The sequence below is a fragment of the Hemiscyllium ocellatum genome, chromosome 1 (genome assembly GCF_020745735.1).
Source record: "Hemiscyllium ocellatum isolate sHemOce1 chromosome 1, sHemOce1.pat.X.cur, whole genome shotgun sequence".
Classification (NCBI taxonomy): Eukaryota; Metazoa; Chordata; class Chondrichthyes; order Orectolobiformes; family Hemiscylliidae; genus Hemiscyllium; species Hemiscyllium ocellatum.
Window position 1 is genome coordinate 165,442,989 of NC_083401.1, and position 19,089 is coordinate 165,462,077.

General features: G+C 40.2%; 1 protein-coding gene across 5 annotated transcripts in view; it reads left to right on the forward strand.

Moving 5' to 3' along the window:
* The window catches only part of arfip1 (ADP-ribosylation factor interacting protein 1 (arfaptin 1)), a 215,785-nt gene that overhangs the window by 167,051 nt on the left and 29,645 nt on the right, over window positions 1-19,089 (forward strand). For 4 of the 5 annotated variants that reach the window (XM_060827521.1, XM_060827512.1, XM_060827505.1 and 1 more), the window contains 2 exons: window positions 8,160-8,255; window positions 11,518-11,633. In XM_060827521.1, coding sequence (XP_060683504.1) covers window positions 8,160-8,255; window positions 11,518-11,633 — 212 coding nt within the window. The remainder of the gene's footprint in view (window positions 1-8,159; window positions 8,256-11,517; window positions 11,634-19,089) is intronic. The other variant, XM_060827532.1, reaches the window with a different exon arrangement.

The window sequence follows — 19,089 nt, forward strand, 5'->3', positions numbered from 1 at the left end:
GAGTCGTTATCCTTGTCCGGAAGAACTTCCCTTTGAAAATTCTAAATCAGATAAAAGACGAATCTGGACGATATATTTTGATTAAAGCCCTCATAAATGGAGAGGAATATGGGATCTTAAATGTGTACTGCCCCCCGGCACACCCCTTTAAATTCATAACGGAAGCTTTTTCAAAACTGATGGCCTTTGGCCTTTTTAGAAATTAATACTGGTACGGCTAGCAATCCGTCAATGATGTGGGAGACCATCAAAGCTTATGCACGAGGTTTGATCATCTCCTATTCAGCGACCCAGAGGAAAATGAAGGGAGAGCAACAGCGTCTGCTCGAAGCTCGCCTAAAAGCAGCCGAAACAGCATACGCTGATAGACCTTCTATCACAAAATTGCAGAGGATTACAGCTCTTAGGACAGCTTTAAACACCGCGCTTACTCAAACGGCTAAAAGGGAAATATTATTTGCGAAACAAAGATTATATGAATATGGCGACAAACCGGGTGGATACTTAGCATTTCTTGCAAAGAAAAAGAAAGCCCCTCAAACTATTCCGACCATCAAGGAAAGTACAGGTACCCTGACTCATGATCATAAAAAGATCAATGCGACCTTTAAAGAATTTTATTCTGAACTATATAGATCGCAGGATTGTGAAGATAGGATTAGGAGGATGCAGTCATTTTAAAAAAATTTGACCTTCCCGGGCCTGACTCCGGAACAGGTGTCGGCCCTAAATACCCCTTTAACAGTCCAAGAAATACTTGAGGCAATTAGGCAACTTCAGAGCGGAAAAGCACCGGGCCCGGATGGTTTTCAAGCTGAATTCTATAAAGAATTTACAGGAATATTGGTTGACCCACTTATGGATATGTATAATTTTGCGCATAGTCAGGTCTGTCTCCCGCCCACGCTGAAAGAAGCAAATATTTCTCTTATCCTCAAAAAAGGAAAAGACCCAGAAGATTGTGCATCTTACAGACCAATATCCTTACTAAATGTAGACTTTAAAATTCTCTCAAAAATGTTAGCACTAAGACTAGAAAGGGTACTGCCATATATTATAAAGGAGGACCAGACGGGATTTATTAAGGGCCGCAGATCATCCAATAATATCAGAAGGGTCTTGAATATGATCCAAGCCTGTCATCAGGGAAAGATACCAGGAGTAGTAATTTCATTGGATGCGGAAAAGGCATTTGATAGGGTTGAATGGTCATATTTATTTTACACATTGGAAAGGTTTGGCGTTGGACAGGTGTTTACCAAATGGGTTTCAACATTGTATAATGACCCCAAAGCAGCTGTTATTACTAATGGGTTAAAATCGGATGGCTTCAGTGTGGGTAGGGGCTGCCGTCAAGGATGTCCTCTCTCACCATTGTTGTTTACACTGATAATCGAACCATTAGCAGAAGCCATCCGGACTGATCCTAATATAACGGCCCCGAGGATTGGTACAGGTAAACACAAAATTACCCTCTATGCAGATGACGTTCTCTTATTCCTCAGTAATCCTTTAATGTCAGTGCCTCGTCTAATTCAAGTTATTAATACATTTAGTGCATTCTCAGGCTATAAAATTAATTTTTCAAAATCGGAAGCCATGCCAATGGGTGGTCTGGCTATGATACCCCACTTAATGGACGGATCCCCTTTTCCCTTCCGTTGGTCCCTGGAGGGCTTCTTATATTTAGGTATTTTTATCACGCCAGTATTTGATCAGCTGTATAGTGCTAATTTTGTACAATTAATGGAAAGGATAAGGCAGGACCTCCAGCGATGGAGAGACCTTCCAACTTCCTGGCTAGGGAGAATAGCATTAATTAAAATGAATGTTCTGCCCCGTCTCTTATATCCTATGAGAATGCTCCCGCTGATGCTGCCAAGGCTAGCCCTACGTAAATTATATGGCTGGTTGGGCTCCTTTATTTGGAACCATAGACGGCCCCTTATTAAGCTGAAGAAGCTACAGCTTCCACAGGCAAGGGGAGGACTGGACTTCCCAGACTTTAGGAAATATCAGTTAAGCTCCCTACTAAGTTACATAGCTGATTGGGTTTCATCTGATCCACAATCAATTTGGCTGGATATCGAAGCCTCCCAAGTAAAATACCCACTTATTAACCTTTTATTTTCAGATAAGAGGAAAATCATTACAGACCACTGTAAAAATCCCATAATATCAAACACAATTAAGGCCTGGAATATAATGCGGCAAAATGAGGGTAACTCTCATAAAACATCCCCCCCATGCACCAATAGTAGGCGCATGGGGATTCCAACCGGGGATTACAGATGCCACCTTTAAACTCTGGAGATCCAGGGGCATCTCATGCTTAGGGGACCTATTTAAAGATGGGATCCTGATGTCCTTTGAGCAGCTGCGTCTGAAATTCGGAATACCTAATGGGGATCTCTTTTGATACTTCCAAGTTCGAGATTATATACAGAGGAAGACTACATTAATAGATAGTCTTTATAAATCAGACAGAGAACGTAATGTCTTACGACCAGCGGGGGCATCCTCCGTTAGTACTATATACCATTTGCTACATGATGGAGTCTCAGGAGACATGGATGACCTGCTTAAAACATGGGAGCAGGACTTGGGGCTAGAAATCTCTGAGGATATGTGGAATGACATTTGGGAAAATGCTAGAAGAATTGCTATCTGTAACAGAACTCAGGCTATCCAACTAAAGATACTTCATAGGGCCCATATAGCTCCGGCTCGACTGGCAAAATTTAAGGCAGGAGCATCTCCAATGTGTCCCAAATGCAAAATAGAGGTGGGTACTCTTGTACATTGTCTGTGGACTTGTCAGAAAATCCGCAGATACTGGACTAAAGTGGCAAATACCCTGACAGAAATTTTAGGAATGGAAATTAGGGTGGACCCTGTATCTCTCCTTTTGGGCTTTTCGAACCTCTCATCTCTGGATATGCATGGGAAGAGACTATTTTCTATTCTCTCTTTCTGTGCAAGGAAAAATATTTTGGTGAACTGGGTGGCTGAGGGCCCCCCTGGACTTTCAAATTGGCACAGATTAATTATGGAATATATCCCCCTTGACTTCCTCACAAATATGGTGCACCGAAAGACTGAATTATTTTATAAAATATGGCAGCCCTTTTTGAATTATATAAATGCAGATATTTCGGCTATCCTAACAAGGGCTTTTATTTAGTGAAGATTTCAGACCGGGCTGCTCCGGGGCCCCTTGGGAGAGGAATCCTGCGCGAATACGGGTTTTATTATATTTGATGTTTATACATTCCGAGCATGTAAGAGACTTAGGTATACACTCTGGTTAGTTATAGGTTAGATTAGTAGAAAGTTGAGGGGTTTTTTTCTTTCTTTTTTCGTTTCTTTTTTTTTCTCTTTTTGTTTTCTTTCTCTTTTCTTTGTTAAATTATGACTATTGTATATATGATTTAATTGTACATCAATGTTTGTATTTGAGAGTTTTGTTTATTTTTGTAAATTTGCAAAAATGTTAAATTTCAATAAAAATATCTACAAAAAAAAACCAGTCTATTTTCTATGATGGATATGAAAGATACCGTGGCATTATTTTGAAGTAGAATTATCCCTTTTGTCCGAGTCAATATTTGTCCCTCTATCAAAAATGGCAAAAATAAATCATTTTGTAAAATGGCGTTACTCTTTTTGCAGTGAGGAAATTGGCTGCTGTGTTCATAATATTATAACGCTTCAAAGGTATTTAATTGGCTTTAAAGCACTTTGGGATGATCCAAAGTCATAAATGGTACAGTAAAAATTCCAGTTCTTATTTATTGGGACCCAAGTTTTTTTTTATTTCTCTGTAGTTTTGTTACATTGGAGTATTTAATTTCTTAAAGTTAGTAATGCTGATTGCTGTGGTACTGTGGTAGGGCAAACAACGCCTTAAAACAATGTGAAATTGGATATGTTGGATTTAAATCCCAGAATTTCTACCAAAGTAGTAACTGTTACCACCAAAATTGTAGCTATCATATTTCTCAGAAACCATCTTATAGGTGTAGTCACTAATTACAGCATTGAAAAATTACTAAAGGTACGTTGTACAGGTTTTTGTGGTTTCTGGCTCACCCTTCATGTAATCGGTATGCATGCACCTAAATCAGTATTGAAAATTAATTATTTGTCAGAACAGAACATCCCATTTCTTAGGTAAACATTTTTAAATTGCAATTGACCTTCAAGTGATCATTGTGTTCTATCTATGTGTGAATGGCCTACACCTATATTAAGACACTTGGCTGATATTGCATAGGAATTGATGATTTTGTTATTTCCTATTGGAGTGGTGAAATTGATTCCATTCCTTATCTCATTCCTCCCTGCTCACACCAAAGTTTGCATTTAAGAAGTGAGGTTATGTCCATATTGTTAGTTTTATATAGATGTTAAACTCATAGAGATCAGTATCAGAACAAAGTCAGTCAAGCTTCTTAAACAATAGATAAATATCTAATTTATTGCAAGCAAAACTTATTCAGCTAAAATCATGTATCCCATGTTGCTGTGGAAGGTGGGGGAGAAAATTGCAGGAGTTTTGTCTCAAGTCTTTAATTCCTGTCTGGCCTCAGAGGGCATGCAAGCGTGCTGGAGGACAGCTAATGTGGTTTCACTTTTAAAGAAGAGGTAGGCATAAATGAGGGAATTGCAGACCAGTGAGTCTCACATCACCTGTAGGGAAACTATTGGAGAAAGTTCTGAAGGAAAGAATGAATCTCTAATTGAAGGTGCAAGGTTTGATTAGGGATGGTCAGCATGGCTTTGTCAATGGGAGGTCATGCCTAACAAGTTTGATTGAAGTTTTCGAGGTGATGACCAAGTGAGTAGTTGATGCAGTTTATCTGGATTTCAGTGCCTTTGATAAGGTAAAAGCACATGGCATCCAGGTTAACCTGACAAGATGCACCCAAAACTGGCTTAGTGGAAGGAGATGGGTGATGATAGAAGGCTGTTCGTGTGACTTGGAGGCTGGTGTCCAGTGACATACCACAGATCTCAGTGCTGGATCCCTTTATTGTTTGTGATAAATATAAACTATATATTTGAGAATACTGGAGGAAAATGATAAGCATTTTGTGGATGCCACAAAGATTGGTCAAGTGGTTAATAGTGAGGAAATAGGTCTTGGGTTGCAGGTAGATGTAGACAGGTAGGGCATATGGGCAAATCAATGGCAGATGGAATTTAACCCTGAAGTGTGTCTGGGAATGCACTTTGGAAACAATAACTAGACAAGCAAGTACCTATTGAATGGCCGGACATTAGGAAGCACAGAGAAATTTTGGGATGGTTGTCTCCATCTCCCTGAAGGTGAAAGTGAGGACTGCAGATGCTGTAGATCAGAGTCAAGATTAAAAGCACAACAAATCAGGCAGCATCTGAGGAGCAGGAAAATCGACATTTCGGGCAAAAGCCCTTCATCAGGAATGAGGCAGGGAGCCTTAGGTGGAGAGATAAATGGGAGGGAGATGGGGCTGGGGAGAAGGTAGCCAAGAGTGTAATAGGTGGACGGGGGTGGGGGTAAAGGTAAGAGGTCAGAAGAGAGAGTGGAACGGATAGGTGGGAAGGAAGATTGGCAGGTAGGATAGGTCATGAGGGCGGTGCTGAGCTGGCAGGTTGGAACTGGGGTAAGGTAGGGGGAGGGGAAATGAGGAAACTGGTAAAGTCCACAGTGAAGTGTTCAGAGGCAGAAAATCCATCTCCCTGAAGATGACAGGACAGATTAATAAGTGATTAGGAAGTCATCTAGGACACTTGCCTTTTATCATGGCATTGATTGTAAGAGCAGGCAGCTCATGTTGGAGCTGTACAAAACTTTGGTTAGGCCACAATTGGATTACTGTGTGAACTTCTAGTTGCCACACTCTAGGAACAATATGGTTAGACAGGAGTGGATGCAGAGTGGATTCAACAGGATGTTTGTTGGGTTGGAGCACTTTAGGTAGGAAGAGAGACTGGATTCACTCAAAGTTAAAACTCCCATAACACCAGGTTACAGTCCAACAGGTTTAACTGGAAGCACACTAGCTTTCGGAGCGATGCTCCTTCATCGGGTGGTTGTCCGAAAGCTAGTGCTTCCAATTAAACCTCGGAGGCTGAGGGGTGACCCTGTAGAGGTTTACAAAATTATGAGGGCCATAGATAGGGTAAATAGGCAAAGCCTTTTCCCTGAGGTCGGGAGTCCAGAACTAAAGAGCATAGGTTTAGGGTGAGAGGGGAAAGGTATAAAAGAGACCTAAGGGGCAACTTTTTCACACACAGGGTGGTACGTGTATGGAATGAGCTGCCAGAGGATGTGGTGGACGCTGGTACAATTGCAACATTTAAGAGGCATTAGGAGGGGTATATGTATAGGAAGGGTTTGGAGGGATATGGATCGGTGCTGGCAGGTGGGACTAGATTGGGTTGGGATATCTGGTCGGCATGGACAGGTTGGACCGAAGAGTCTGTTTCCATGCTGTACATCTCTATGACTCTATGTTGGACTATAACCTGGTGTTATATGATTTTTAACTTTGTACAACCCAGTCCAACACCGGCATCTCCGCATCATGGATTAGCTCAGGTTGCTTTCTTTAAAATAGAGAAGGCTGAGGGAGGTGTATAATATTACGAATGACATGAACAGAATGGATGGGAAGCAGCTGTTCCCCTTAGTGACTGGGTCAATAATAAGGGAGCATAATTTTAAGGTGACGTGCAAGAAGTTGAGAGCAGATTTGAGCAACGTTCCTATCACCCAGAGGCTGGTGGAAATCTGGAATGCACTGCCTGAGAGGTTGGTACAAATAGAAAACCCCTCAACCTTTTAAAAAGTGGTTGAGCATTCAAGGCTGTGGGCTAAGTGCTGGAAAGTGGGATTAAAGTAGATCAGTGCAGACTCGATGAACCAAGCACTGCTTCTCTACTGTTTGACTCTAACTTGAGCAAAGATGAAAAGGTTATTAACAAAAGGTTTAAACTGTGAAAATCTGTTAATAGGGGCATAGGAATCAGCCATTCAGCCCCTTGAGCCTGTTCTGGCATTCAATCTGATCATGGCTGATCTGTGGTCTAACTTCATATGTCTGTCTTAGGCCCATATTCCTCGATACCCTTCCTTAATGAAAATCTGTCTATCATCCGATTTGATAATTGTGAATCCCTTCTTGAAAACTAGCACACTCAGAACCTGCTCATCTGGGCGGAGGAAACAAAAATAAAACTGCTATGTTATGTTAAAGACATTTTGGCCAAGTAAGAGTTAAATTCATAAAAGAATAAATATTCACAGAATGCCCCAAATTCTGGTCTTTTTCAGTACTTTCCACGCAAATTTGTTGGCATGGAGGTTTATTCCTGAATCAGTGTGGCTGGCTGAAAGTTTGATCTGGGGACAGTAGTGATAGATCTCAGATTCTGCTTCAAGAACTCTCTGGTTACAGCAAATGAAGACTTCATTTAAGAACTCTCCACTTGTGGTAAAGTGGTATTCCAGTGGGTTTTCACCTACCAACTTTGGTGAGAGGAGTTTCAAAGAAGAGAATAGCAGAGTGTAGGGACAAAGGCTATTGAAGCAGATAAGATAACTCTTTGACTCGGGGTCCAAATCCAAAAATTTTTTTCATGCTCAAAATTTGTAGACCTGGCAACTCCATCATAGGGCTGCTGCTTGGAAATACAAATCTATTGGGTACAACGTGTGTCTTTTGCAAAATGTTCTTTCCAAAATGTTCAAGATACACACGTCCAGTCAGTGATATTGCAAAGTAATGGTTTGGATAAGACATATTCATTGTAAACTATATATGGTATATAAATGTTTAGGACTAGTAAAGAATACTTAACATTGTGATATGCAGATTTACTGCAAGTACTCTTCTGACATTGCTATCAAATAGATTATTAGATATAAATGTAAGATTGGTTGCTATTTGCCGTTGAATTTCTTATTGTATGCCTGTTATAGATGCATGTTTGTCCTTCCAACTTCTAACCAAGATGGTAGTTCAAATTGTTGGATGGATTTTAACAAAGTTATTGGTGATGTTAATTACTGTATCTTTTGCAGCCCTCCCTGAAAAATTCACATTGAGTTTGAAATGCTCCATTCTTTGGTAACTTTGATTTTTTTTACTATTAATCTTTCCAACTTTTAGGTTCCTCTTTCTCTCCAAAGAGTCCAGTTATGTTGCCCAGCAATACAGCTGCTACCAGATTGGCTGAACATGCATTGGATGTTTCTAGTCATGCAGGTATTCACTGTTCTGTCTGGAGAAAGGATCATTTTCTCAGCTGGCAATAAACTAATGCACTGTAGCATTTCCTTTCTAATTAATTGGATTGCTTTCTTCAGATTTGCATGATGCTTACAAGTGTCTTTTGAGTCTTGCCATTAATGGACAAATGATGCAAAACTCACAGTGGCTTTTGCTTTTTCCATTCTTTGTTCAGGCTTTCAGCTTAACAGCCGTGGATTCTTCAAGTTTATCAGCAGCTAACATTTGAGGTGCTTTTGCTGAACTAATTCTTAACGTCCATCTGGTTTTCTCGCAGGGAGCGTTTTAATGTTATTTCATAGGTCACATGAAATGTAAGCTGAAACTATAAATTGAAAGTGGCTTCTGGAACTTGGCCTTGGTAACAGCAATGGCAATGTGTACTTTGATCACTGACACATAACTAACATGTACAGTTTTGCTCTGTAATGATAAATCTGATCTGACTGTGTGTGTATATAAATGAGCTATGAAATGTCTCTCTGATTTTTATCCAGTGAACAACTAAGTAGGAAATTACTCAATTCAATCTCAAAATTGAGCATCAACAGATCCCAACCAGACGCTACGTATAACTTCAACATCCTTGGATGTTGGTAGGAAATTTAGCCAGAATTTCTAGTCTTCATCTCAATCCAAGATTCTGCTGGAATGTGGAAATGTGATGCCTGCTTTAGCTTAGCTGGATTTGGCTTCAATATCACTTGTTTTGTTAGTCAGCTTGTCCAACAATTTCTGTCTTGACTAATAAGTACTTGGACAGGATGCTGGAGAATAACAAGTGCTCTCAGAAGCAAACTCCAATCAGGACTCCATGGCTTTAGGAAAGAACTATTTCATCTGAACACCACAAATACAAGTGTAAAGTACAAAGTTCAATGTTGGTTCCAAATATAAATCTCTCCTTTGAATTGAACTTTTAACCTGATTATTCTTGGTGAATTCAGCTTTGTTCCTGAGAAATTTCTTCATGATTTAAATGGGTCTTTAATTCTCTTCTGTCTGTCAGAAATTCTTTACTGTTTTTATTTTTGTTTTTAAATTTGGTTATATCTTTCAGACTTCTTAAATTCCTGCAGTTATTGTTGAGTCGTGTCCTTTTTTGTTTCCAACGTGTTTTGCATTTCTGTGTTTTCCTACATTTGTTTTGAGTGTGTTTATTTTTTGTGTATTGCAGTGAAACTGTTGAATAAATTTGGGATTGTCAATTCCATTTTCTTGGTCAAACAACCATTGGTTTACTCCCATGTTTTCTACTAAAGTTTACCTATTTTATAAAACCATTAGTATTATTTAAAATGTGTGTTTCATTTACCTTCCCCCTACCTTTTATGAGAAGGGAAATTAGTATTATTTTGATCTTCCAGTTTTTCACATCTCTTGGTATGGACCTATATACTTATTTATAATTTGTCACAGGAAATTTGTGTCCCAGAAGACATAGCAGTCAATAGAAGAGTTCTATCGAAGGACAAATATAATTCATAGCCTAATTGGTTGCTTTAATCTTTTTCCTCTACTTACAAGATGGTGTAGCATGTTTCTATGTCAAGTCACACTGCACCTACTTACAAATCTAAGCATTGCTGAAAGACACCATCTAAGTTTTTGTACATGCCTTGACTGGAAGCCCCAGTAACTTCAAAGGACTCTGAAATCTGTTCCTTAGAGAGCGGCCTTACCCTTCTTTGAAGAAAGGACTGAAATATCCTAGCTTTAAGTGTAGTTTTGAAATGCCATGTTGAGATTACCAAGGCATGAACTGTGGTTGATCATGGTTCTTGTTTCCTCCACACCATTGATTTCACACACTGCTTAATGAATATAAGAGGTGCTGGGTGAGGGATGCAACACCTTTCAATGGCAGCAGAGGGAAATGTGCAATACTGCTGTTATTCATTCCCTACTAGCTGATTTAGAGAGCACTTGCTCTTCTGGTTGCAATTAGTATGTTCCATGGGGTAGAACATGAAATGTAGGCTGCGATTTTCATCTTGCTTCTGAATTCACTGTTTTCTAGCCTTTAAAATGAATGGACAAATAATAGGCTGGAAAATGCAAAGGAGATCGGTGCAGGCTTGGAGGGCCGAAGGCTCTGTTCCTGTCCTGTAATTTTCTTTATTCTTATACAAAGAAAACTTGTGATTAACTGTTAGCAAGTGCCCTTGAGCTGAATAAAATAAAATTTAAAAAAAAGTGGGCAACCCAATGAAACCCTTAGAGAGATTTGAAATGAAGCTAGTTTAACTTCCATCAGGGAAAGTGTTATTAGATGTATTTAAACATGAGTGAAGCATAACTGACACACTACAATTAATGTAGTTTGATGCCATCTGCTACAGCATGTGCATTTACAGAATGTTAATGTCACCTGATGTCGCTTCCCTATGAACAGGGAAGCAGTGTACTGAGGCACAGTTAAAATGATTCATCATTTTATTATTTCTAAGACTGGGTAGGAGCAAAGGTTCTGTGCGGTGTATTTTGTTTTAATTTCCATTCCACTTGGTGTTTCAAACACCCACAAAGCTACTTAAATATTAGTCCTTGCCTTTGCAATATTCTCTTTCATCTGTTCAGTCAGTAATGTCGAGCTCACACGAAAGTCATACCCCCAATTGAGCCATGTTGTCATGTTGTAATACAGCTCTAGCTAAGTATGCCTTTATATAATTTAACTTCTTTTCATATTTCTATTGCCATTGCCTTATTTTTATTGTGTACAAGAAGTGACCAGACTAGAATGTTCAAAGGTAGTTTCACAGCAGTAGCTGTTCCGTCCCTAGTTTGTTCCTCTCCTCTCCTGTTCCTGGATGCTGATATATCTCAGATTGTGCTTGTCATTTTCAATTGCATTTAACTGAGCCAGCAGGCTGAAGGCCTGTAGTGCAATCACAAGCCAAACCTGATCTGATCGTCTAACTTTTACAATGTACCTATTAATGTATTCTGGGCCAGCTTCTAGGATTGCATGCTGTTTATTGTGAATCAAACACCACTTTGCGTACTGAGATATATAAGTTTCTGAATGGGAGACTTCAGTTGACATCTACACAGTGAAGGTGGATTGGAATAATTATTCTATCTACAGGTTTTCTGGATCTGTTTTTGCTTTGTGTCATTAATTACTTCCAATCTTCAATTCTCTTGTTTCTGTTTTCTTTGTATGTGTTCTTCCTTATGCTTTTTGTGTGAAATTTAACTTAAATATTAACTGTATATGTTCCTTCATTGAAAGCAGGTGGCCTGAAGAGCACTCAGAGTGGTCCTGTTGTCATTACCGATGACATATCGAAGAATATTGCTCTTGAAAAACTTGAACAAGTGAAAAAATGGAGCATAAGCACATACAAGGTACACGCTGTGGAGCTGTTTTCCATGTATTTTCTGCAGGAATATTGCATGCAATTGTTCAACAAATGTGTAGTGGATGGTTTCAGGGTATTGCAAGGACTAGATGTTGCTTATGTGGTTTACATTTCTGGATATTAAATACTATACTATATAGACGTGAGCCTTGTCTCACAGACTTTTCTCGATAATGCCAATTTTTAAGGAAATGTGGCAAGCACTGCAATGAGTTCTTTCTTCAATATGCTCCGGGTAAATCCACTCCAAACTTATTATTTTTGAGCCAACAAATCTCAGTGCAGAGCTGGGCTGAGAGGTGGCAAATGGAGTTTAATGCGGACAAGTGTGAGGTGATTCACTTTGGTCAGAGTAACTGGAATGCAAAGTACTGGGCTAATGGCAAGATTCTTGGTATGTAGATGAGCAAAGAGATCTTGCTGTCCAGGTACACAGATCCTTGAAAGTTGCCACCCAGGTTGACAGGGTTGTTAAGAAGGCATACAGTGTTTTAGCTTTTATTAATAGAGGGATCGAGTTCCAGAACCATGAGGTCATGCTACAGCTGGACAAAACTCTAGTGCGGCCGCACTTGGAGTATTGTGTATAGTTCTGGTCACCGCATTATAAGAAGGATGTGGAAGCTTTGGAAAGGGTGCAGAGGAGATTTACTAGGATGTTGCCTGGTCTGGAGGGAAGGCCTTACGAGGAAAGGCTGAGGGACTTGAGGTTGTTTTCGTTAGAAAGAAGAAGGTTGAGAGGTGACTTACTACATATAAGATAAGCAGAGGGTTAGATAGGGTGGACAGGGAGAGCCTTTTTCCAAGTATGGTGACGGTGAGCACAAGGGGGCATAGCTTTAAATTGAGGAGTGATAGATATAGGACAGATGTCAGAGGTAGTTTCTTTACTCAGTAGTAAGGGTATGGAATGCTTTGCCTGCAATGGTAGTAGATTCGCCAACTTTAAGTACATTTAAGTCGTCACTGGACGAGCATATGGATGTACATGGAAAAGTGTAAGTTAGATGGGCTTCAGATTGGTATGACAGGTCGGCGCAACATCGAGGGCCGAAGGGTCTGTACTGCGCTGTAATGTTCTATGTTAAATGACAACTCTTATTAACTAAGATGGAATTGTGACCTGTCTCCATGAGCGGTATGATCATCTTTCTTGTTATGCCTTGTGGTACATTACACGGATTCAATTTACTTCATCACTAAAGCCTAATAGTAGTGTTAAATATACCCTGAATTGTGTGACTATTTTTATTGTGCTATGAAACTATTGAATTGTAAATTTTAAGTGATGCACATGGAGTTGATTAATACAGTGTTAAATAGAATCCTTTATTGTATGTACCATTCTTTGTCATTGTTTTCTCACGAGCCTATCAATGCTAACATATTTAGAAAACTAATAATCACACAACACCAGGTTATAGTCCAACAGGCTTAATTGGAAGCACGAGCTTTCAGAGCACCGCTCCTTCATCAGGTGGTTGTGGAGGACACAATTGTAAGACACAGAATTTATAGCAAAAGTTTACAGTGTGATGTAACTGAAATTATACACTGAAAAATACCTTGTTTGTTTGTTAAGTCCCTCATCTGTTAGAATGACTGTTAGTTTCACTACTTTCATATCAAAATCACAAAACCTTTTTTAAAAGTTACATTCTCAGGTTAACTGTAGCAGTTGGTGTCGGCCCAGATAAGATGTTGAAGGTGTTAGCCCCCTGTGTGCTGTTGTCTGTGCCATAATGTTTTGACTGATTCTAATCTAAAAAATGAGTTTAGAGTCTTACATGGATTAATGCAGTTTTTGAGCAAAGTACAATGTAACTCTGGTCATTCTAACAGATGAGAGACTTAACAAACAATCAAGGTATTTTTCAATGTATAATTTCAGTTACATCACGCTATAAACTTTTGCTATAAATTCTGTCTTACAATTGTGTTTACTCTACAACCACCTGATGAAGGAGCAGCGCTCCATAAAGTTAATGCTTCCAGTTAAATCTGTTGGACTCTAACCTGGTGTTGTGTTTTTAGCTTTGTACACCCCAATCCAACACGGCATCTCGAAATTATGAAAAACTAATGCCTTTCTTGTCATTAATAGGACGGTTAAATGAAAAATAACAGTTATAAACACTTCCAAGAATACAGTATTCCCATCTAGTTTGTTCTAATACACAGCATTACACGAGACAGTACTCAGATTTGCGAAGTCACAAAAAGCTTGGGCAATAATTTAAAATATTAAGATGGAATGTTTTCTCCTGTGGTTTGGTGCTAATAATTTTTATTATCAAAACCAATGGGAGATGAATACCCAGTTTCCTTTTATTATTGTAACTCAGCCCAGTAAAGTTTAGTTACTGATGTGAAATGCGACTTTTGTCTGTTATTGGCCATTGTAACTACTGCGGACTAGGCTAGGATTTGTTGCTGATACCTAACTATTCTCACTACTATGGCTCATGTGATTTAGTTAAACCCTTGGTGGTATCATGAACAGAGTTTCAGGATTTTAACTAAATGATAGCAGCAGCTCCGAGTCAGGATAGTGTGTGACTTGAAGAAGGTCTTATTGATGTTCTCAAACATCTGCTATCCTGAACCATTTAGGTGGTAGCAGCCACAGGTTTGGGAGTTGCTGACAAAGAAGCTTTGTTTAGTTCCTGCAATGCATTTTGTAGATCATACACATGGCTACCAGTGCTTGTGGAAGAAGTGAATGAAAAATAATTATGGGATACTAATCAAACAAGTTGCTTTATCCCAGATAATGTCAAGCTATTCAAATGTTGTCAGGGCTTCAGACAAGTAAAAAATATTACCTCACATTTCTAACCTCATAAATGTTGAGCAGGCTTTTGGGAGTCAGACATTGAGCTGCTTAGTGTATAATTTATAGCCTCTGACCTGCTCTTGTCACCACAGTATATATATGCTGTTCCAGTAAAGTTTCTGGTCAGTAATAACCCCAAGATATTGGTGGGAGTTTTAGTGATAGTAATAAGATTAAACTTCAGCAAAAATGGTTAGGTTCTATTTTGCTATAGATGGTCATTGCCTGGTGCTTATCTGCTGTGAATGTTCTTTATCAGATATATATGACTCCAATTCCCATTTGCTTCAAATTTGCAGAAGTGTTTTGACCCCATACTTAGCTAAATGTAGCTAAGGTACCAAGGTCAGCCACTGTGACCTCACCTCTGGCAGGAGGCTCTTTTGACCATGTTTGGACCAAGGTTACAATGAGGTCTGGAGTTAGATGACCTTTGGTGAAATACAGGCTGATCATCAATAAGCAGATTATTGCCAAGTAGGTGCTCCTTGATAAAAGTGTTGCAACATTGCCCTCACTTTGCTTATGACTGAGTGTAGACTGATGGGAGAGTAATTGGTTAATTTGAATTTGCCTTGCTTTTATTAATAAGGCATCCAAGGCAGTTTTGCAATTTGTGTCGGTAGGTGCTGGTGTTGTGACTATACTCATCTCCAAGCACAGCTCCTTAATTTGATCATTGGCCATGGTTTTTGCTGGAGATGGATCTTGAATAAATGCTGGTGTATAAACGATGGTATAAACATACAATCCTCAGATTCATGTTTATAAATCTGCCTAGCTTTCCATGTCTAAGTTGTGTATCAACATTTGCTGTTCTAACCAACAATCCAACTTCCAACTTTTGATATCTCCCCTCGATTTCTGTCTCTCTACAAAATGCTTCCAGACCTGTTGAGTCTCCCCAGCACTGTTTTTATTTCTTTCCAATCAGTTCTGTATAGAGTTTGTAGCTTCTCTTAACTGGAGACTGCTGAGCTCTTCCCTACTAGGGATTCCTGAAGCTGGGTTTGTTAGTTTATTTTGCTACCTGTAATATTTTGGAACTCTGATATCTGCACGTGTCTCTGCTGCTGCTTCTTGGATTCTGTCCTTGACTTTCTTTGTTTGAAGGGTGGCAGTCTCTGTTGGACGGGAGTCACCTATTGCCTTTGGACCTGGAAGTGACTTCGTCCTCCGTTCTTCTTTTTGATAATCTTCAAATGCCACTGCCCTGGCTTCTCCTTCTCAAGATTCAATTTACTAAAGACTGCAGAGTTTGAGGGGAGCAGTACTAATGTTTGGCATGTCTTCTGGCTCATTGTTTCCTTTCATTATCCTTTCCATATCCTCCTTTGTCCCTTTTTGGTCACGAGCAGGCTTGGTCAATGGAGGGTTGCAGGAACATTCATGGTAACTACCCTCATCATTCTAGATATGTACCCTCCATGGTTCTCACTGTCTGGGCATCACTGAAGCATTGGTTTGGATAGGTCTCGTAGAGGTAGCCAGCCCACTCACACAGTTTGAAGCACTTAGTCCTTTGCCAGATGGCCTTTCTGTTTGTAGTCTTTGCAGGTGACCATGCCAGATATACCACAGGAGCTGAAATTTTTGACTGTTCAGCATTGGCAAAGCTTCCCCTGATTGTAAAGCTGAAGAGAGGGTGGAGGATAACTTCCCGCCATTAATGTTCACAGTCAGCTTTTCCTGCCATTTACTGGTCAATCAGTTCTCAGTAGTGTAGACATACTTGGCAAGAAAGGTAAGCATACCCACAGCAGAGCATGGGTGTTGTATAGATGTATGGTCATAGCACAATTTTGTTGTAACAGCAGAGTCAATGGTGATTTTGCCATGGCAATTCTCAGCTGTGGTAGGTTTCTCCTTTCGTCGGACTCCTTGAGGAATTTCATGGCATGCTGTGACCTTCCTAAAGATCAAGTTGGGGAAGTTCGACAGAAAATAAATATCTGTAGCTTCAAGTCCACATGCTTTTCTAAAGAAGTTATGGTCATTGGGTTGTCCTTCCTTTGATATCCTTCAACATCACCCTAATAATGATAGACACAGAAGCCCTACCAAAGACAGACAAGCAACTACAGTTTCTAATACTAAAGGGCAAGTGGATGAAACCGTTGCTGAAATTCTCCCCCCTTCTGTCCCCCACAAGTAAACGCAAGTCACATACATCTGAGGAGCTGCCTGACCTGCTGTGCTTTTCCAGCGCCATGCTTTTTGACTCTGACTCTCCAGCATCTGCAGTCCTCACTTTCTCCTAGTTGCTGAAAACATACTGCACAGCCTCTTCCAAAGATCCCACCTTGAAGAAGTTCTCCTTTTCCCTCCAAACGGCCAAATCTCCTCACCTCCACTCTATCCCAGATCCAAACCTCCAACTCAGCACCACCCTCTTAACCTGACCTACTTGTCCATCGTCCTTCCCACCTATTCGCTCAATGCTCCCCACTGACCTATCACAATCATGTCCTACCTGCATCCACCTATCGCCATCCCATCTACCTTCACCCCAGCCCACCCCACTCTCCCTATTTATCTCTCAACCCCCTTCCTCCTACCCCTCCCCCCCCACACACGCGCACACACACGCACACATATTCCTGATGAAGAGCTTATGCCCGAAATGTTGAATGTCCTGCTCCTCAGATACTGCTTGACCTGTTGCTGTTATTTTAAGCGCCAAGGTTTTCAACTCCGTTTTATAACACATGCAACAGGTTAAATCAGGAGGTAGCAAGGAAAGTACAAAGTGAAAGGTTTAGGGTGTAGGTTTGTTCGCTGAGCTGTAGGTTTGATATGCAGACGTTTCATTACCTGGCTAGGAATTCCTAGAGGCCTGGCACTCCAACCACAACACCATAAACAAACACATAGATCTAGATGCCATCTATCAACCCCTCCGAAAATGAACAGGAAATGACATCACCACAAACCCCAGGAACCGCATCCAGGAGAAAGATATAAATAGAAAGCAGGAGACAACAGCTTCGCTTCACTTGGAGGTCGCCACTGATGATGTTACCGAGCCAGGTAATGAAACGTCTGGATATCAAACCTACAGCTCAGCGAGCTAACCTACACCCTAAACCTCAACCTGAGCTACAAACCTTGCAAAGTGAAAGGTGATGAGGACTGAGTAACACAAGAGATGATAGTGTGCAAAGCAAATCAAAATTTTAATGTGATACACAAAGAAACAAAAGACGGGTCGAGAGGCGATGCAAAAAAGCAACAGCAGGACCACTACCAGTGTTTTGTCTGGAAAAATGACTTTTGCCATTCTAATTAACATTGTGCGATATTTCCTTACTTTTTAAACATTAATTTTCAGCTTCCTATTTGTGACATCTTTAAGTCCAATTTTTTTTGCACTAAAGCTTGGTTTTGCTCACTTGTCAACTGTTGTTAAACAGATTTAGGCGTGCAGGCACATAATTCCTTGAAAGTGGTATCGCGGGTAGACAAGATGGTGAAGCAGGCCTTTGGCATGCTTACTTTCATTGGTTGGGATGTCATGTTACGCCTGTACAAGATATTGGTATGATAATATTTAGAGTACTTCATACGATTCAGGTCACCCTGCTATGGGAAGATGATACTAAACTGGAAAGGATGCAAAAATTATTGACAAGATTGCTACCAAGACTGACAGGTTTGAGTTATAAAGAGAGGCTGGATAGTCTGGAAATTTGTTTTTCCTTGAGGTGTCAGAGGCTGAGGGATGACCTCGGAGAGTCCAGCTCTCCACCTTATCATGAGGGGAATAGATAAAGTGAATAGCCAAGGTCTTTTCCTCAGGAGAGGGGAGACCAAAACTAGAGGCACAGTTTTAAGGTGAGGAGTGAAAGATTTAAAAGGGAACTGAGGAGCAACATTTTCACAAGGAGAGTGCTGTGTATATGCTGCCAGAGGAAGTGGTATAGGTGAGTACGATAACTATATTTAAAAGACATTTGGATAGGAAGATGGAGAGCAGAGGTTTAGAGGGATGTGAGCCAAACGCAGGCAAATGAAACCAGTTCAGTTTAGGAAAGCTGATCTGCATGCATGAGTTGGGCCAAAGGGCCTATTTTCCTGCTGTTTCACTCTACCACTCTATCTTAGGTCATCTACTGCCAAAAAACCCCATGCATTCCTTCATTGCCATTATTCTTCAGTGCATTCCTAGCTCCTCTCCCATATATTTTTCTCTGTACACTTGAGAACATAGTTTAACTCACAAGTAAATTCCATTCCCCTACCAGCCCTCTCCTTACCAAATCACATGGACTCTTGTGATATAATGTTTTGATTTTAAAACTCTTATGCTTGTTTTCACATCTCCCCATGGCCTTACTCCTCCTCTATCTCTACAAGCTCCTCCAACCTCTCATGATTCAAGATATCTACACTCCTCCAATTCTAGATTCTTGTGTATTCTTGATCATACTTGCTTCTCCATAGATGGCCATATCTTCAATTGCTGAAGCTCCAAACTCTGTCATTCCCTCACTATACCTATCGACTGTTGTGTCTTTCAAGATACAAATTAAACCTCTCTCTTTAACCAAGCTTTTGGTCTCCTGACCTTCTATCTTCATCCTTGGTTCAGTTTTATTACTCTGTT